The sequence below is a fragment of the Rhineura floridana genome, chromosome 5 (assembly GCF_030035675.1).
Source record: "Rhineura floridana isolate rRhiFlo1 chromosome 5, rRhiFlo1.hap2, whole genome shotgun sequence".
NCBI lineage: Eukaryota > Metazoa > Chordata > Lepidosauria > Squamata > Rhineuridae > Rhineura > Rhineura floridana.
The window spans coordinates 103,874,612-103,895,995 of NC_084484.1; the positions used below are offsets into that span (position 1 = coordinate 103,874,612).

Below are 21,384 nucleotides of genomic sequence, written 5' to 3' on the forward strand. Positions count from 1 at the left end.
AAAAGTTGTGGATGTGATCCAGTCTTGGGCTTGGATCCAAAGAAACATTAACAGGACTCTGCCCATTCAACCAAGTCTTCCCATCTGCACCTCCTCACTGCAGCCTCCTGCACCGTCCAAAGCTGTTGTTGAGGGTCAGGGGACTGTCTGGAATGGCATGGCAGTGGGGAGTGGGTTGTAGTGGCAGGGGAGTATATGTGTGTGTGAAGTGCCCCTGAATAAAGTCTTACTGAAAGAGTTGGGCATTTCACTATGCTATTGCATTTTGCTACTTTATAAAAATCAGCTTCTGGTACTATACTGGAAGTATTGCTTCATTTTTTGCTTTCTGGAAATGAGATGGCACCTTTCTCTAGCAGAAATGTCTTCTGTTAATGCTTGAGAGGGTTTAGATCCAATCCAGAGTGAAGAACCTTTGAGTCTTACTTACATGTGCTTAACTCTTTTGCTTACATAGAAATTGGTGGGAGTTTAAAGTACTGTAGTGTAACTGAATTGAGCCTAATATTTTCTTAATCACATTTTATTTTAAAATGTATTTAAAAAAAAAAAAACCAGAACATCCAAGCAAATACTACCTACAGATAATGAACAGCAGTAGCAATTAGATCAGTAAAACTCATTATCTGCAAAGGCCAACACAATTTTAAAAAAAGTTAAGGTGAGGTTTTTTTGCATTTTCATTTTCAATGTATATATTACCATTTCAGATAAACTTAATCTGTTAATATAGCTTTTTAAAATTTGATCACATTTTCAGTCACTCATCTTGAATAAAAATATTTAACATTGGTTGGATTGTTTTCAATACATATATTAAATTACTTTATATGTAAAGTTGACATATTTTAATATGCAATTGTATGATGTTTGTTTTTAACCGTTGATTTAATTTATATTTTGAATTTTTTTAGGTCTATTAGTTTTTTTAACTTCTGAATTTTTTGATAACTTTAATGTGTATTGTAAACCGCTTAGAGGTTTTTACAATTAAGTGGTATGTAAATTAAGTTATATAAATAAATATTATAATAATCTTTTCAAGAAAATGAAATCTCAGTTTTTCCACATATCCTAAGAGATATTACAAAAGAGTAATCAATAGGTCATTTTATATATAAAAGAATGGTACTTAAATTATTCAGTCATTATTCAGAAATTATTCAGTAACTATATTGATTTGGATTACTTCTCTATAATGTTTCCTTTTTTATCAGGATGTTAATACAGGTGAAGGGAGTGAATTTGCGGACAGTGGGATTGAGGGTGCAATGACTGACACAGACCTCCTTTCTAGACGTTCAAACACCACAAACTCCAGTTACTCTCCAACAACCAGCCGGGCCTTTGCTGGCAGTGACAGTGGCAGCTCTTCTACTGGAGATGGGGCTCGTCAGGGAGTCTATGAGAACTTTCGGAGGGAGCTGGAGATGAGCAGCACTAATGATAACTTGGATGAAGCTGGTTCTGCCTTGAGCGATGAGCAGAGCAGTGGAACTTTGAGTTCCCCAGGACAGTCAGACATTCTTCTTACTGCAGGCCAAGGGACTGTACGGAAAGCAGGAGCTCTTGCAGTGAAAAACTTCCTCGTCCACAAAAAGAACAAGAAGGTGGAGTTGGCCACACGGCGGAAATGGAAGCAGTATTGGGTTTCCTTAAAAGGTACAGTGAATACATTACCATTATTTACCTCAGAGATCTAAAAGTATAGAAATCAAAACTATTGAGTAGCAGTGAAGAATGTTTTCTCTGACATATAAGGAACTTTGTGTGTGTGTGTGTGTGTTCTATTATTTAACCAGCTAAGTTATTGGGGGTTCATGATATTTTGAAAGTGAAATGCAATATTAAGATGTAATGTATTAAAATAGCTCTGTAAAAGATTTGTTATACAACTGGGCATTTCTGTTAAATAATGCACATTTTAAGCCAAAATATTCTGCCATTATATTGAAATCCAAGTTCAGATCCCAATTTCGGTAGGAAACTCAGAAAGTGGTCTTCAGTATATCATTGTCACTGCAGGCATGTATTGAACAGTAGTTCTGGGGCTAAAAGGTAGGATATAAATATGACCTATAAAAAGCAAGACCCAAACTATGCCTATTGTGCACGCCACACTCCCTCTTGTGAAAAGCTAATTGTATATAGGTGAGTATAGGTAGACAGACAGTAAAAGCAAATGGAAACTGGCAGAATATGATCCTGATACTTTTAGCATGTCTTTATTTCCACTTGTTACTCATTTTCCTTGCTTTTGTTATAAGCATAGTTTCAAAATCATTACAATTTGTCATCCACTTTCATCTTCAGTGAAAGTGAGTTATTAGATCTGTGACAAGGTAATTAAAGCAAGAATCTTACCTGTGTATTTGACATACCAAATGGTAAGGCAAATAATTAGTAGCTCTGAGACTTGAGACCTTATACCTCAGTCCTAAACAAATTTACTTGGTAATAAATCCCACTAGTTACAAGTTACAACAAGCCATGCTGGTTATTTCCAAACAAGTTTGCCTACGACAACAATTTTAGATTCCATTTCTATTCCTGCTTCTGTTCTCCCTTGTTTCCAACGTGCACCTACTTCCAGGGTGACAGGTTGGGCTAGCCGCTTGGCTCTTCATATATGGCTAATGTGTCAGGCAAGTGTAGCATAGGTGAGATGGTTCTGAATCTGCTTACATGAAATGTATGGATTCTTTCTGCAGTGTTGGTTTTGCTTCCCCATAAAAGCCCTCTGCTGTAGCTTGAGATGGAGCTTCTGACTGAAAATGTTATGGCTTGGAAATAGTAGAGTAGGATCCACATATCTGACCCACACCATACCTGTACTCCCCTCAGGAGGCTGAGAAAGCTGAGGAAGAAGCTCCTAACTGAATAGGTCACCTTGACATGTATGGGGAGGATTTCTTCCAAATTATCTATACAATTATCCTATCTATAAAACAGTTGAGAACAAAGTAAAAATGGAATCCTGCCCAAAACAGCAAAAGGGAAAGCCACATTGCGACCAAGTTCTGTGTGTTATTGTTCTGAAAGGCCACAAAAGACTGGAAGGTTACTTGCTGAGTCCAAAGAATAAAGGGTGGGCCTTATGATTTCACTATTATTCTTTTTGGTAATGAGCATTGCCTGGAGCAGCAGTTTATAGGAGATGAATGTATATAATGTTGCATTTCAACTGAGGTCAGAGAAATAGATCAGACCATGGCTGACTGAGCAAAGGAGGAGGCCATAATCATCCTCGTGGAGGCAGCATGATGGGACAGTATGATGGTGGTACAAATAAACAAAGAGCCATCTGGACCAAGAAAGGGGAAGGATGAACATAAAAGAGGTGTTACTTTAAAGTGTGCCTTACATGGGGTGTTTGTTTCTTGGATTACTGAGGCTTAATAATGTTTAGTATTTAGGCTTTGAAGTTAACATCTGCTGTGTCTTGCTGAAAAGTACTTTTTGCTGAAAATATTTTATCCGCAAGTCAGGTTAACATGGTAACTGTGGATTAGAAAGAAAGCAATGTAGATTTTAAAAAAAACAATAAGAATTTTGCATGAGGAAACTAAAATTATTTTTTTAAATTTACGTGATAAAATGCAAACACTTTCAGAGCAATCCTGTACATATCTACTCAAAACAAATTCCACTGAGTTCAGTGGTGTAGATAAGTAAGTGTAGGGTTGCAGCCTAAATTACATCCTTCCAAATTTTACAACTGTACCTTAACTAAAAACAACTGTTTCTGTATTGATAACAGATTGATCGACAGCTAGAATGTTCTAACAACATGGAAACCTTGTGGTGTTTTTTTTGTCTCTTTTTTCAGTTAAGGGGAGATCAGGCCTAGAGATCTAAGATTTCCAGAAATTTTGAAGCCATGGGGGGAAAAACCATTTCCCCCATTTTTATCCAGAAAAAAATGGAAATTTTCAGAAAAATTGAAAAAATTCAGTATTAGCACTTTTTACAGATTGAAAGTCAGTTTGCTACTTCAGGAACATAAAATGTAATTATGTACAAGTTGGTTTGGCATAAAATTATCACATTTTGTATATTAAAAGTAAATTTTATTCAAACAATTATTACAAATTGAATTTACTTTTTATTTTTTTTAACTTTTTTTTGTAATAAATGGATCTACAAGATACTGAATGGTAAGGAACACCTGAACTGTAAGGAACCTCTTTCGTTTTGCCAGTTTAGGAGGAGCAGGCAAAAAACAATTTTTAAAAAAACAGAAGAAACCATGATCATTTATAACAAAGAAAACTATTTATGTCTCCCCTAGTCCTCCACAGTGTCAAGCAGACATAAAGCATCCATTCCCATAAAAAGAACTGAGAAAAAGGGAGGAACCAAGATTCAATGAAACATTTTATTCATCATGCTAAAATAAAACATTCCATAATTCATTTTTCTTCATTTTTTCCAATTTTTCCAATTTTTTGTAAAAACAAAACAAAAACAGCTTCGGGGAAAAAAAAACTTTTCCCCTGAATCTTCCTGGTTTTTTTCTGGGCCTTCACATCTCTAATCAGGCCTAAATTTTCAGAAATTGGCAGTTCATTATAAAAAATTGAACTTTATCTACTTGCAGTGGCTCCCAAGATAGAACATGTTTTACACAATTAGATGTATAAAAGTAAACATGTAAAAGTGATGTCAAAGACAGATTGACCCATATTCATGTTAGTCTTTCTCCATCTGCACATTGCTCTATTGATTTCCATAAATCAAAAAAAATATTGGGGAGTTAGCATGCAAGAGCATTGATACCTAAAACAGTGCCAGAAATGTTTCTGGCATTGTTTTAGGCATCAGTGCTCTTGCATGCTAACTCCCCAATATTTTTTTTGATTTATGGAAATCAATAGAGCAATGTGCAGATGGAGAAAGACTAACATGAATATGGGTCAGTATGTAAAAATGCAACTCTGCATATCACTTTATGCATCTGACAAGTGGGTTATAGTCCACAAAAACAATAATAAATTTGTTCCTCTTTAACGAGTTATTTTAAAATATTACACACTGATTGTTTTTCACTTTCTTACATTCTATAAAATATTGAAACTGGCATCAGTTTTATTTTAGGCTTTAAATCAGGAAAGTTAATCAGTTTCAGATCTATTTCCCCTTAGGAACTGGTTTTACTGCCTCTTAATATTAGTTTGTGACTTTAAAAAATTTGCTGTTAGACCTGCCTTTAACCCTGACAGCCCACTTGGGAGGACCTGAGTTTATAAGGCTAGTCCACCATGGATCCACTGAAGAATGAACCTGATTCAGACTTTAAATAGATTGAGCTAAACTCTTGTGACTATCAGCAGTAAAGAGCATATGAATTTAGAAAATGTGATAGGACAAGCATAAAGTTCCTTCAGTTGTGGAGTCAGGGCCCTGTGGTAGCTTTCCAGAGCCCCTTCTGTTTAGGATTAATTCATACATTACAGCAGCAGTGTGTTTGCTTCTGTGTGGTGGACTTGCTTGTAGATTGTTGTACTATTGTTGTCATGCTCTTCCACCATCAGAACTAGAAATGGTATATCTAAAATAAGTTCCTAGGGTCTCAAATTTGCTTTTGAGTCAAACAAGAACACTTTTAAGGGTTGCACATGAACCAATCCAGACCTCACAAAGTATTGGTGCAGGGGAAGGGTAATATATGTTCTAGTTTTATTATAATCTAGGTTAGTTATAATGTTACCGTGTTAGAGAGCAGCACAGTCCGGCCAGAGAAAGATTTTTTATTTTATTTTTGATTCAAGTTTTGAACCTATGCTTGGGGAAAAAATATGTATTATCTGAAGACCGATATCAGGTTTAAAGGACTGCAACTTTTTAGCAACTAGTTGACACAAAGATGTTTAGCATTATCTGCTTAAAATATATTTGTTCTGAGCATTCTGTACAGATGAGTAGTTGGTTAAAGGATTTCAGCCATCTGAGTGCTCCTGAGAATGAGACCACATAGAGAAACCCAAAAGGTGTGGAAAATAGTCACAAACAGTCTCCTGGCAGACAGATTATAAATTGCTTATGCAAAATATCATATTAAAACATTCTTTTTCTGGCATAGTACATCACCATTCCCTCTCTTTCTGTTGTTCAGGCTGTGAGTGCTATTTCTTATGTAGCCAAAACAGCACCACCCACCCACAAGACGGGGGGGGCGAGGACAGTCCAATAAGAAATGAGCATGCTTAGTGGCCACAAAATGTTGATTGACTGTTGGGGGTGGGGATGGAAAACCAGGGGGAGGAGGAATGGAATAGCATATCATGGGGGAGGGCATGTTTGGGAGAATGGAACAGTGAACAGTAGCACTCCATCATTCAACATATTGTTGCAGGTTCCATGTGTGTTGATTTTAATTCTGGTATTTTTATTGTTCCTAATATTGACATTTTATAGCTTGTGATCATGAAGCTTTCTGCTACTGAATAATAATAATAATAATGGACTGCCTTCAAGTTGATTCCGACTTATGGGCGACCCTATGAACAGGGTTTTCATGGTAAGCGGTATTCAGAGGTGGTTTACCATTGCCTTCCTCTGAGGCTGAGAGGCGGTGACTGGCCCAAGGTCACCCAGTGAGCTTCATGGCTGTGTGGGGATTCGAACCCTGGTCTCCCAGGTCGTAGTCCAACACATTAACCACTATGCCACACTGGCTGTCTCTGCTACTGAAGAGCTGCAATATTATCTTGTTCAGGTGTGCAGTTTGCTAATAATTTGCTGTTTTTCTTAAGGGTGCACTTTATTCTTCTATGAAAGTGATGGCAGATCTGGAATAGACCACAACAGCATCCCAAAACATGCCGTCTGGGTGGAAAACAGCATAGTGCAAGCAGTGCCTGAGCACCCAAAGAAAGACTATGTTTTCTGCCTCAGCAATTCCCTTGGTGATGCATTTCTGTTTCAGGTTTGTTCTGTCCTTACATAATTGTTTTCCTTCTTCACACATCCATCAGGCAAATGCCTGAATGGCCCCCTACCAGCTGAAAGATGGTACCTTTACACCTGATTGTTTAGCTGCCTAATTATTTTAACAGTGGGTGGTCTTAGCTCATGTAGCAGGATCCAAAACACTCCAGAGTCGAGATGCAACCAAATGGCTTTGCAACTTTATTCAGTTTAGAGTTGATAAGAATCTGTTCCTAGTTTCTTAGCAAGACCAGATTATGTTATGTAGAACAGTAACTAAAAAAGGTAAAGGTGTCCCCGCACTTGTAGTGCGAGTCGTTTCCGATTCTTAGGGTGTCAGGCCCAGGATGCGACTCAGGAACCAGACCAGAGGTTGTAGTTAATTCGTGTTTTATTAGAGTAATGTCCAACAAAGACTGCGCTTTCTCATGAAGCAATACAGGGATACAGGTCCTGCGACATTGGGAGAAAGTTGACAGAGCAAGGGGCTGCTTCCCGCCTGTTCTTTAAGAAGGGGCTAAACGGGCGCGCAACCTTTCGCTCCTCCTTAACTCCCCCTCAGGTACTGCCCGCCTTCCCCCCCTTCTCTCCTGTCTTTTCAACCGTCTGTGTGTGCGTGGTGAGGGGGGAGGCATCACCTCCTCCTCTTCTGAAGTGTCCGATTCCCCTATGGGTGATAAAGGAGGAGCTGAGGGTAAACCATCTCTCCGCCTTTCTGCTGTGATCAGCCCTCCCTCTTGCTCTGAGCTGCGGAGAAGGGAGGGCCTGGGAATGTCTGGGGGGGATTCTAAAACTTCAAGGCTCTCAGGCTCCCCGTTCCTAGGCGACCCTATCTCTGGCATGTCCTCTGTTTCGACTTCGCTCCACAGAGGGTAAGTTCCTCCCTCCTCCCTCTGCCAGCCATTTGAATCCTCTTCTGACAACCCCCCAGGAGCCCAGCTCATCCTCCCGACACCATCCCCCTTCTCAAGCTGTGCCCCCCTCCCCCTGTCTGGCTTGGGGCGGTGAGGAAAACGTTGATGGAAAAGTTTTACTAACTCTGGAGCATGCACATCATCTGCATTTTCCCATGATCTGTAGCCACTCCATAGCCCTTCCAGTGAATCAAATACTGCAGCTTGTGGCGTCTGATCCTGGAATCCAAGATTTCCTCAACTTCAAACTCAAGCTGCTCATTTATCAGGAGTGGGGACCCAGGAGGCTCCTCCGGCCGCAGCTCACTGGGAGGGGCAGCTTTCGTCAAGAGGGATCGATGAAACACAGGATGTATTTTAAACGTGTCAGGTAGCTTCAGCCGGTACGCCACGGGATTAATTTGAGTTTCTATTTCAAAAGGACCCACCCTTTTGTCTTGTAATTTTCTACATTTGCCCGGCATCTGGAGGAAACGGGTGGACAGCCATACCTGGTCTCCTGGTTGAAGGGGGGGGCCCTCCTTCCTGTGCAGGTCAGCAACTCGCTTGTACTCTGTTTTGGCTTCGTTTAACTGCTGTTTCAGTGTTTGTTGCGCCGCTTGCAATTCTTTTAGGAAGTCCTCAGCTGCCGGTACCAGCATTCCTTCTGAGCTGCTTGGAAAGACTTTAGGATGGAATCCATAATTCGCGAAGAATGGGGTTTGTTGAGTGCTGGAGTGCAGAGAATTGTTGTAGGCGAACTCTGCAAAATGCAAATATGATACCCAGTCAGTCTGTTGATAGGACACATAACTTCGTAAATATCTTTCCAAAACGGCGTTCAAGCGTTCCGTCTGCCCATCTGTCTGGGGGTGATGGGCGGAGGAGAGTTTTAATTCCGTCTGCAACTGTTTCCACATTGCTCTCCAAAATTTGGCTGTGAACTGAGTTCCTCGGTCTGAGACTACACTGTTTGGCAACCCATGCAGTCGGTAGACTTCTTTGATGAATAACCTGGCCATTTCCTTAGCCTCTAAGGCCCCTGCACAAGGGAGGAAATGCGCCATTTTGGTGAGTAGATCTACCACGACTAAAACGGCTGTCATTCCTTGGGATTTGGGTAGATCAGTTATAAAATCCATGGAGAGATCCTTCCAGGGTTCATGTGGGACAGGTAGTGGTTGTAACAGTCCTGCTGGTTTTCCTGTTTGTGTTTTTGTCCGCAGACAGACACAACAGGACTTTACATAGCTTTCAATATCCCTACGCATTTTAGGCCACCAGAAGTCCTTGGCCACGTTCTGAATGGTCTTGTAAATCCCAAAGTGTCCCGCTGTGATGGAATCATGGCACTGGCGTAGGATTCTGAGCCTTAATTCTCCTTCTGGCACATATCTGGCTGTTTTGAACCATAATAGTCCATTCCTCCAGTGAAAGGTTACTTCTGAGTCTTGACTTTGTCCCGTCTCCTGCCCATATTTTATTACGTCTGCATCTTCTTGTTGTGCCTTTTTGAGTTCCTCTTCCCACGAAGACTGGCATGATCCCAACATTAATTTCTCTGGCGGGATCACGTACTGAGGCTGGTCCTTGGATTCACTTTCTTTGTACTGTGGCTGTCTGGATAAGGCATCAGCTCTCTGGTTTTGGCTTGGGCTTGGTAAGTGATCTTGAAGTTAAACCTGGTGAAGAACTGGGACCATCTTATTTATCTCTAGTTCAGCTTTCTGGCAGTTTGGAGGCTTTCCAGGTTCTTGTGGTCGGAGTGCACTTCGATCTGATGAGGGGCCCCCTCTAGGTATTGTCTCCAGTTTTCAAAAGAGTCCTTGATGCCAGCAGCTCCTTCTCCCAAACTGTGTAATTCTTCTCTGCAGGCTTTAACTTCCGAGAGAAGTACGCACAGGGGTGCAGCTCCTTTCCTTCTTGGTCTAATTGCAGAAGGACCCCCCCGATAGCAAAATCTGAAGCATCTGCTTCCACGATGAAAGGGCGGGTCGGGTCAGCGAAGTGCAGAATGGGCTCGGAAGCGAACCTTCTCTTCAGCTCCTCAAAGGCCTGGGTGGCATTCTCTGTCCATTGAAACTTCTTCTTTCCCCTTAAACAGTCAGTCAGAGGAGTTGTCAATTTGGAAAACCCTGGAATGAACTTTCTGTAATAATTGGCAAACCCCAAAAACCGTTGTACATCCTTTTTGGTGACAGGTTGGCCCCAGTCCAATATACAGCTTACTTTCCCTGGGTCCATCTCCACGCCTTCCGCTGAGATTCGATATCCAAGGAAGTCTAGAGACTTGAGGTCAAATCCACATTTCTCTAATTTAGCATACAGGTGATTTTCTCTCAGTCTCTGCAACACCGTCTTCACATGCTGGTCGTGGTCTTCCTGGTTCTTTGAGAACACCAGGATATCATCTAAGTAACAGATTACATATGTGTCCAACAAGTCTCTAAACACGTCATTCATGAATTTTTGAAAAATACCTGGACTTCCACAAAGCCCGAACGGCATGACCAGGTATTCATACTGTCCGTAAGCGGTCAAGAACCCTGTTTTCCATTCATCTCCCTGCTTCATCCTGATCAGATTGTACGCTCCTCTCAAATCCAACTTCGTGAAGATTTTTGCAGAGCGCAGTCGGTCCAACAACTCTGAGATCAGGGGCAGCGGGTAGCTGTTGGGGATGGTGATCTGGTTCAATGCGCGATAGTCGTTACAGGGTCTGAGTCCCCCCCTTCTTTTTCACAAACAATAGTGGCGCTCCAGCAGGGGATTGTGAGGGGCGTATGAATCCTCGTCTCAGGTTTTTATCCAGGAATTCCTTCAGGGCCTCCCTCTCAATCTCTGTGAGAGAGTAGATTCTCCCTGATGGAATGCTGGCTCCTGGCACTAGATCAATCGCACAGTCGTAAGGGCGGTGGGGGGGTTAAGTCTCTGCCTCCTTTTCATCAAACACATCTTTGAATTCTTCATACTTTGGCGGCAGGGTCACTTGCTCGATCTCTTGCACTGCCCCCGCTAAGGTGTTCTTGATTCCTTCAGGTTGACAGTTCTCCTGGCAATACTGTGAGGTGAACCACACCACCGCCTCCTTCCAACCTATTGTGGGTTCATGCTTTGTTAGCCAGGGCATTCCCAGAATCACCTCAAAGTTCGAGAGATCTGACACGTATAGCGAAATGAACTCTTCGTGCCCGGGGATTTGAAGTTTCACTTCCTCCGTGGCTTGTGTCACCCCTCCTGACTTCAGGGGTCTCCCATCGATAGTCTCCACAGCTAGGGGAGTGTTCAGTTTCCACCGGGAAATTCCATGATGCTTGACTAACTTTACATCAATAAAATTTGTGGAGGCTCCACTGTCAATTAAGGCAGTGGAATTGAACACCACTCCTCTGGAAGTTGTAATCCGAATAGGCAAGACCAACACCCCCTTTGAGGGAGGTTGGATCGTTGGGAGGCCTTTATACAACGCTGCCCCCAGTCCACCGGCCTGCACGTGGACTGGGTGTTCTAGTTTCCCGACGGCTCAGCTTTCCCCCCTTTTAGTCCACAGTCTCTGGCCACGTGGCCCGGCTTTGCACAATAAAAGCATAAACGTTCTCGGCGGCGTCTTTCCTTTTCTTCTTCCGACAGTCTTGGCCTAGCCCCTCCCTGTCCCTCAGCTGCATTACCTGCCATTCCTGCAGAGGGAAGGGTCTTGCTGCGAGATGCCGAGGCTGAGTATCTCGGGACCTCCTGCTTCCTTTCCAGGCGCCTTCCTTCCATCCGGTGATCTATCTGTAGGCATAGCCGGATGAGCCCTGGTAGGTCAGCGGGGGGGGTGGTCCTGGCCAACTCATCCAGGATTTCAGCATTTAATCCACTCCGGTACATAAACATCAGTGCGGCGTCATTGTAACCAGTTTCCTGGGACAGAATTTTAAAAGCGTTAGTGTACTCGGAAACAGTCCCTTTAGCTTGCTTCAGAGCGCCTAGTTGCCGCGCTACTGTTTCAGCTCTTTGCGGGTCTTGGAACATCTTGGTCATCTCCTGTATAAATCCTCTGTACCTTCTTAAGACAGTATCTTTTCTCACGAGATACGGAGTCACCCATTTTGCAGCTTCTCCCTCCAGGAGGCTAATCACGAAGGCCACTTTAGCCCCATCGTCTGGAAACTCCATGTGCCTGACATCCAGATATAACTCACATTGAGCCACGAAAGTTGCCAACTGATCACTTTGTCCCGCGTATTTTGGGGGCAATCCAATGGGAACCTTTACTGCGGCAGCTGGAGGGGCTGTTTGCAACTGGTCTATCGTGGCCTTCAAGGTTTGATTATCCGTCTTCAGCGCCTTGACTGCTGCTAGCAGGGCTTGGACATCCGTCTGCAATTCAGCTACCTTAGTCCTCAAGAGTTTCACTTCTTCCGTCTCAGAAGTGGGGTTCGTCCCCCCCGCTGTTCCCTTTGACATCTTGTCCCAGTCAAGTGAAGAGAGCATTGAGGGTGATTTAGGTGGCTGTGTCAAGCTGTCAGGCCCAGGATGCGACTCAGGAACCAGACCAGAGGTTGTAGTTAATTCGTGTTTTATTAGAGTAATGTCCAACAAAGACTGCGCTTTCTCATGAAGCAATACAGGGATACAGGTCCTGCGACATTGGGAGAAAGTTGACAGAGCAAGGGGCTGCTTCCCGCCTGTTCTTTAAGAAGGGGCTAAACGGGCGCGCAACCTTTCGCTCCTCCTTAACTTCCCCTCAGGTACTGCCCGCCTTCCCCCCCTTCTCTCCTGTCTTTTCAACCGTCTGCGTGTGCGTGGTGAGGGGGGAGGTATCATCTCCTCCTCTTCTGAAGTGTCCGATTCCCCTATGGGTGATAAAGGAGGAGCTGAGGGTAAACCATCTCTCCGCCTTTCTGCTGTGATCAGCCCTCCCTCTTGCTCTGAGCTGCGGAGAAGGGAGGGCCTGGGAATGTCTGGGGGGGATTCTAAAACTTCAAGGCTCTCAGGCTCCCCGTTGCTAGGTGACCCTATCTCTGGCATGTCCTCTGTTTCGGCTTCGCTCCACAGAGGGTAAGTTCCTCCCTCCTCCCTCTGCCAGCCATTTGAATCCTCTTCTGACAACCCCCCAGGAGCCCAGCTCATCCTCCCGACATAGGGTGACGTCTTGCGACGTTTACTAGGCAGACCATATATATGGGGTGGGATTGCCAGTTCCGTCCCCGGCCTTTCTTTTCCCCCCTACTCATTTTACCGACCACGGATGGATGGAAGGCTGAGTGGACCTTGACCCCTTTTACCGGAGATTCGACTTCCTCCTTCCGTTGGAATCGAACTCCGACCGTGAGCAGAGCTTTCGGCTGTGTTACCGCCACTTACCACTCTGCACCACAGAGGATCTTAGAACAGTAACTATGTTGTGACATATTTGGGGCACTGTCTTCTTCCACAAAGAAATAATATTTGGGATCTATGGAAGATGTGAGAAAACTGCATTTAATATCTTTAAGGCTGGGTAGATCTGAGAAAAATACACAGACTAATAATTATTTTTGCTGCAGGTCAGGTTAGAGAACGATGGTCCTCAGTACAAACTAGGTACATACAAAGTTGCCTCACACTGAGGCAGACTATTGGTCTGGCTAACTTAGTATTGTCTAAACTGACTGGTAGTGGCTCTCCAGGGTTTCAGGCAGGGGTCTTTCCCAGCCCTACCTGGAACTTCCTGCATGCAAAGCAGATGTTGTGCCACAGAGCTATGACATTTCCCCAACTACGTTCAGGATTTTGTTTGATCTCTGCTTCCAGCTGTAATAGTATTCCACCCACCCCCAAAAGTATTATTTTCCCTGAATGGTATTGTTCTTCCCCCACTCCCAAAGAATAGAGGAAAAAGAACCTGCTGCTGTCCAGGGAGACCGTAAAATGCTACTTTGAGGAAAAATGAGATACATCTCCAGAGGATGTTTTTCACAGAAAAATAGTTTGGGCTAGGTCAGTGGTTTCTAAACTAGCTATCATTTCAGAACCCCTTGATTTGTCTGCCAAGGATCTCTCTGTGTTGTAGAAGATTCTGGAGAAAGGTACTGGCACCTAATTTACGTGGAGTGTAGTGATTTCATTGTTGGCCTTCATGAACTGAGGATGCACCCTGGAGCACACACTGATATTCTTGGGGTGCTTGCAGGGAAGATTAGTAGTGGCCGGCAACCTATTTTTCAGAGAAACTTATCTGCCATTACAGATTTCTTACACAGTAACCCAGGCAAACATGTGAGCCCCATGTGTAGGTTCTCCGCTCATTTAAATTTCTTTGCAGAAAACTGTAGCCCAATTTCATGGAGCTGCTACATGCAAACACGGGCTCACACGTTGTAATATCTCTGCAGACTATGCACACAGCATCTAATTGTTGCAAAAAGAAGACCTGCTGGCAAGGGCAGGATTAAAATTACAGCCCCCATTACAACATCAACATGGATAAGCCCTACATGCAAGTAACACAGGAATAGGGCTATACTTTATTGTTCTGCATTGACACTTAAACAGAAGATTCTTACAAACCAGTCCTCTTCTCTGAAGGCATAGGGGCTACAGCCTCAGAGTGCCTTTGCCTTCTGTGCATCTTTTTTTTTAAATAACCGATCTGCCTTATGCTTATTTTCTTACATGTAGTAAAAGACAGTGCCATAATTTCCCTTAAAAATGTTTTCTTCCCTCATGGGTAAAGTGCATTTTCCAAACTGGAGTGGTTTACTTCTAGAGGGAGTAAGTACAGGGACATATGTAAACAGCATCAATAGACCATGAAGACCCTCCCCAATTGGATCTGCTTAGACCACTGCAAAATCTTACAGATGTATTTTGTTTGGGGAAACCTTGATTCTCAGAAAACAAAGGTAATAGAGGCTTAAAAGGTCACATGGAGTGCATGGCTTTTGTGGCAACATAGAGGCTTATTTATTGCAAGTTCCATGCTGAGACATCAGCTTAGGTCTTCCTGTAACCTTCCTGTGGGAAAGAGCACAAAATAAGGTTTGGGTTTTTTTTCAAAGAATGAATTAGTAGGTTCTTTTCTTTTGAATTGTAAAATACTTTGTTTGCAGTGTGCTGGAGCCCTTCTAAATCTAAAGGATTTTGAGGGTAAAACAGGGAGGGAGGGAGGACAGCAGGGAGGGAAGAACAATTGGACATAATTATGGAAATAATTGGCAGGTTACTGCAGCCCACAACCTTGATTTGTAACCCACAAGCTTGATTTGTTATGCAGAGAATTGCTAAAGCATGTACATCATTTGAGCTAGTAATAATATACCATGGGCCATATAATTCATGTACATTTAAAATAACCTGTAAGCGGGAAATTCATTTACAAGGCATTGTTACTGTTTATAATTTTCAGTGTAGAAGTCCTTGACAGTTTTCCTCTTGTTTACAATTCTCTACATTCAGTAGAAACTACTGATTTAACCAAATTCAAAATAATAATAATTTTTTTTGGTACATCCAGAGGATATATTTTGTTGTAATCCTATTCTTGCTATCTTGCATCCAAACATACCATACACCTCCTAATTTCCTCCTTACAATGAGGCCTACATAAAGCCATTAACTTTGTAAGTCACATGATGTTACCAGATGCTTACCACATCTTAAAACTGCATGCTTATATTTCAGGTATGTGCAGTTTCTTTGCAGGGTTTCACCTTTTCTTTGGAGGCAGAACAGCATTTTCATTTCCAGAGTGCTGAATATCTCTGGCCTCCTCTTTCCCTGCTCCCAAACAACTTAAAATAATAATAATAATAATAATAATAATAATAATAGTAATGTTCCCTTTCTGTGAACATCTGGTCAAAGACTTATATCTGAAGACTTGATTCCTTTGATGTGGAAGACCATTATAATTTTAAACTTCACACCCAGTTTTCTGTATATAATACGAATGAGGATTGTTCAGCCTGATTTCTGCAACTAAAGAGTTCCATTTCATGTTCTGTTCCTAGACTTTTCCTGGTTAATGCATTTGGAGGCTATTTATACATTTCCTTTTAGCTTGTTTACTGAATGCAGCTATATATGTTGGATATAGAAGGAGGGAAGTCATAATAAATTAGAATGGATTTCTTCACAAACTATGACATTGCTAAAATGGTGTTTGCTTTTAATGAAATTTAAGCAGGCCAAAAAAAAAAAGGAGAGGTGAGGAGATTTAAAAGCAATATGACTTAGATTACAGAGTTTGGCTTTGAGTGTTGGTCACACCAGGGGCCAGTGTGGACTTGCACCTTAACTATCCATCGATCAGGAATAGTCTCCATGCTCCCTTCTCTCACACACAGTATATCCCCTGCCCTCCCTCACACTTAACTGTGGTTATGTCTGCACCAACATTAAACATGGTTAATGCTAATTAGGATTTGCTCTTAACCTCTGTTTTCAGATCAAATTTGAAGCTGTTTTCAGTTCCTAGATTATGAGTGCATTGGATCACCCAATTCCACCCTGCCCTCTGTTTCAGTTTAAAGAATGACACTTGAATTTGTAAACTTTTCTAGCTGACTTAATACCACTGAAAAACAATTAAAGGATTACTTATGGGATTCATTAATCTAGCAATTAGTTTATTATTTTAAATGACATTCACATCATGTGCTCTTGGAAAAGAGCAAGCTATGCAGATAGTGATATTAATGGATGTTTGACAATTGAGATACAGTGAGGCGGATTTTAAATCCCATTTTATTCAAATCTCATATTGCTCAGGGAAGCAGAAAACTTTTTTGGTTTTCTGTGAAAATTGGGGGCATGAGCTTTTCTATTTAATAATCCATTCCCTATGAGTGGAAAACATTGTTTTCCTTTCTAAACACACACACGTTGCTATCCAGCTTGGTGGCATTGCTTGGTGAACAAGAGTATGTTGCTCAATTATGGCTCAAAACCAAGACACTCACTCTTTGATGTGGACTACTCTGTTCATTACTAGCTTCCCTTTGTAAAGCATGGGTAGTCTCACAGAGATATTGTGAGACTATAATAATTATTGTAAACTTTTTCAGCAGGGAAGCGCTATACTTTTCATCATTGTTATCAATGGATACCATGTTCATTAATTATTTTATTAATTGTTACAGGCTAGCTGTGTAATGATGCTATAAAAGTATACATGCATGGTTTCCAGTTACCTCAACATTGTTGCCATCTAAATAATTGTGTTCAGTGATGAGCTGAATGCTATTGTTGCATTACGATGGAGAAAAAGGTAATTCCTGAGCCATTGCTGGTGGACATTGTGCAGTTATTAGCACTGATAAACATTTGATTCCGATGCTGATGCAGAGCGCCAAGCTCGAAAAGGTGTATTTAGCACTCCAGCACACCCAGACAGGCACAGAGTAGAATTTCTTTAAGCATATCTCTCATAAGTGAGATCAAGAGAAGTGGGATCTTTTTAAACCAGCATGTTTTAATCAATAGGATTCTGGCTTCTCTTTTTAGACTTCTAGCCAAACAGAATTGGAGAACTGGATTACAGCAGTTCATTCTGCTTGTGCAGCAGCAGTTGCCCGGCAGCACCACAAAGAAGATACTGTCAAGCTGTTGAAAACTGAGATTAAAAAATTGGAACAGAAGATTGATATGGATGAGAAGATGAAGAAAATGGGTGAAATGCACTTCCTCAGTTTGTCTTCTGTCAGAGACTCCAAGAAGAAGAAGACCATTCTTGATCAGGTAACTTTACTTGCATGCATTAAATACATGACTATAAAATAAATTCAGGTGTCCACAAGTATCTGCTGCTGTAATTGCTTTAAGTAGCTAGTGTAAAACTGAGAATCTGCTGGACTTCTTTTCTTTCTCAACTATAATGCTTACATTGGCATTGTAGATGGTGTTTTACAAAGTTTTGTATGTAACTGGTCTCTTCCCGCAAAGAGCTTTGATTCTGGTCATCTTTCAGTTTGAATTGGACAACTTTCTGCTGATTTGGTGAAACAGTACTATAATGGCAAATATCTGTCCTATTATTACAGAGGCAATTTCTTACCTTAAGCAAGTGAATGCAGGAAGCTGCCTTTACTGAGTTAGACCACTAGCTCACTATTGTCTACACTGACTGGCAGCAGGATTTCAGGCAGGGGGCTCTTCCACTCCAACTGTTGAAGTTGAACCTGGGACCTTTTGCGTATAAAGGTGCCACCAAGCTACAGCCTTGTCTAAAAGGGGAATAGACAAATTCATGGAGGATATCAATGACTGCCACTCATGGTGGCTATATCCTTCCTCCTGTATCAGCAGCCCTGTTCCTCTGAGTGCCAGTTGCTGAGGAACATGAGTGGGAAAATGCTATTGCAATCATGTCCTCCTTGTGGGCTTCCCATGGACAATCTGGTAGGTAACTGTATGTCAGGATGCAGGATTGGGGTCCTGGCACTTCAGAGGATGATGAAGGGGAGGAGATCATTTTCCCAGAGTTGTGTGAAGAAGAACCAGAGGAGGGGGGAGGAATCCCAGAGTTAGTGTTGCCCAGCAGTAAAGACCTTGAAACTCTAGCCGACACAGACACAGACTCTTCCCAGGAACTTCCCACGCTCACCCCCCTTCCCAGGTCAGAGCAGTTAGAAACGGAAGGAGGGGGAATTCAACTCCCTCCTCAGCCAGAGAAAAGCCCGCCTGATGGGCATGGCATCCACCCCCCTCTTTCCCCAATACCAGAGGTAGAATCCTCAGAAGGGGAGGGGGCAGCGCTTCCCCCTTCACCACGAACCCGGAGAAAACAAAAAAGAGCAAGGGGGAGAGATAGGAGGGGTGTAGAAGAGAGCACCTTGAGGCGGAGTGAGAGAATTCGCGCCAGAAAGCCCCCTTTATAAGAGTCAGGGAGAGCAGGGATTCCTTGTTCTGTCAACTCTCTTGCATGTCGCTGGACACGTGTTATTGTGTTGCTTCATGAGAAGGCGTAGTTTCTGTTTGGATATTACTTTAATAAAGACTGAATTGCTTTCACCAACTGGTCTGGTTCCTGAGTCCAGTCCTGGACACGACACTGTAAGAACAAAATGCCGGGCTAATGGGCCTTTGCTCTGATCCAGCAGAGCTTTTCTTATGATGTTATACTTACTAGAGAGTAAGCCCCATTGAGCTCAGTCAGACTTACTTCTGAGTAAGCATGGTTAGAACTGCAGCATTATTTCTGGAAGGCAACATGTGGACCCCTTTTGCTGAGCTGCAGCTCTTTAACCAGGCCCCTAAATGTGTCCAGAATGTTAACCAAAGAAAAACTATGTAATTATTATGGAGATTTTTGTCCAATTGAAAGTATTTCCAGTAGCATTCTGCATCATACAGACTGATGGTGGCACTCTGCAACTGACAGATGTTAATGTATCCACAGTGTGTGTTATTGTTTTCTTTAATATGATGACAAACTTCATTGGTTTATAAGATGCTGCTGCTGACAGTCTAGAGATTTTTTTTGCTATAGATCTGGTGTCTTATCTCTAATGTGTTGCATAAAAACACTTTCTCAGTGATTCCGAGGTAAAGAGGAGAATCCAGCTGCAATAAAAAGGAAATTAAAACCAGATTTTTCATCTTATTAGTGTCATACCAAAGTAATAGATGTTGACAAATGTCTTCCCTTTTGAAAATAAAGACATTTACTTTGATCCAACTTAGTTTTAAATCCCCCTTTCCCCCTCAGGAATACAATTAGTTTGGACAATAAAAGATAACAATGAAATATAATATTTGTGCTTGTGTGTTCCTGTACAGTATCCACTTTTAAATTTTATTTACCATGGTGATCTTTTTCTTCCACAATCTTTCTTGGTTTTGTGTAGATCTTTGTTTGGGAGCAAAACCTGGAACAGTTCCAAATGGATCTCTTTCGGTATCGTTGTTACTTAGCTAGCCTCCAAGGTGGGGAACTGCCAAATCCAAAAACATTGCTTGCGTTTGCAAGTCGTCCTACTAAAGATGCAATGGGCCGTCTTGGAATCTTTTCAGTCTCTTCTTTTCATGCACTGGTGAGTTTAAACTGATGCCAGAGGTTATTGTTGCTAAAATAGAAACCACTTGGTGAAGGTTAAGTGAGTGCTGTTGCTGTGCAACCTCTGTTTTTTTCAGTGGTGTAAGTGTGTATTTGGTCTCTGCTCTCATATCACTCAGCAAAAAGCAGAGTGCTATCTCTGTGGCAAATTATTTTCCATCCTTAAATATTTTTGCATTTTTGAGGAGCAAAATTGAATTGGAGCCTAAAATCTCAAAAAGGTTTTTTAAATGCTTCAATACCTTTTGTTGCCATTCATTATCATGCTGCTCATATTAATTGTTACTGGTAAATTTTCTGTGCCTGAGCTGCTGATTTCTGTTGACTCACTGATCTGCTTGGGTTATTCAGATACTTGGTTTTTCATGTCTATTACCATTTATTTATTTTGCTGTTTATTCATATGGTATATTTTCTGCTTCCATCATTGGCAACAACTTTGCAGTAGGCACACATGCACATGCTCACTCACACACAAACCATACATATGCATATGACAAATCTGTTTTTCTTCCTGAATGTATACTGCATATTAGCAGAAATTATGTGACTATCCTATCTTCCTTCACATTTTAAAAAAACTTGATACTTCTAGCTGTTTCTGGCGCCTGCGTAGGAGTCCACCCTCTCTACAAGCTATGTGAGATCTGGCACTTTATTTGATTATCTTCCAGATTTTAAATGCTGTCAGCTAACTCAATAGGAGACATTCACAGTTAGATCCAATAATGTCCTTCTGTTGATGGAGGAGCTTGGATCCAGCAGTGGAGGAGAGGGTGATTTTCCCTTGTAGCCTCTGAAAAACTGCTCTGAAGTGTGGGGAACCCCGTGGAACAGTGTGGAAGGGGCTGCAGGGGAGAAGGGAAATCAAAAAATTTACCTCCCCTTTCTGTGAGCACAGAAGCCTCCAGTGGATCCAAGCCCCTTCTGCCAGTGGAAGGACCCCTTCTATTTATGGAAGGGAACCGTTGGATCTGACCCTATGTCATTTTCTTCCAAGGGAATGAAGAACTGCAGACTATAAATACAGATTCTTACAGAAGACCTATAGAAGAAAAGGGCCTTTTGGTGCCTATGATACCTGTTTTAAGTGATTCTTGTTTTATTCTTGCCAGTCTCATCATGAAGATTTGGGATGCTTTGGGTATTTTGGAGCCAAATCAGATTTGATAGCAGCAGACCCTTATATCAGGATAAGGATAATGCCAAATTCCTGCAAATTAGGGCTGGCCTGGGCTGGGGCAGATATGCATAAAATGTAGCATTGTGGAGTAGAGAGCCGCCACCACCTGCCGCCACAAGCACTAAGTATTTCTTCTATGCCGCAGGGGCTGCCCCTGCCTACTCTCGGAACTCCCAGGACGCTAAGACTAACTTTAGATCTTCTCCCAGTTTGTTTTAATTTTTTTGTGAAGTTGATATAGTGCTACCGTCCTTTGGCAGAAAGTGCCATTAGGAGCCTGCCTTGTCAATCTGCACTTGATTAGTAGAAAAAACACCAATTTTGTGGTGGCATTTTAGCTATTTGAGAACCAGTTT

General features: G+C 42.1%; 1 protein-coding gene across 18 annotated transcripts in view; it reads left to right on the top strand.

Annotated features, from left to right (window-relative positions):
* TIAM1 (TIAM Rac1 associated GEF 1) overlaps window positions 1–21,384 on the top strand; it is a 229,617-nt gene that overhangs the window by 145,776 nt on the left and 62,457 nt on the right. For 17 of the 18 annotated variants that reach the window (XM_061627834.1, XM_061627835.1, XM_061627833.1 and 14 more), the window contains 4 exons: window positions 1,218–1,662; window positions 6,756–6,928; window positions 17,295–17,528; window positions 19,637–19,822. In XM_061627834.1, coding sequence (XP_061483818.1) covers window positions 1,218–1,662; window positions 6,756–6,928; window positions 17,295–17,528; window positions 19,637–19,822 — 1,038 coding nt within the window. Of the gene's footprint in view, window positions 1–1,217; window positions 1,663–6,755; window positions 6,929–8,273; window positions 8,378–17,294; window positions 17,529–19,636; window positions 19,823–21,384 lie in introns of those variants that run through there. The other variant, XM_061627851.1, reaches the window with a different exon arrangement.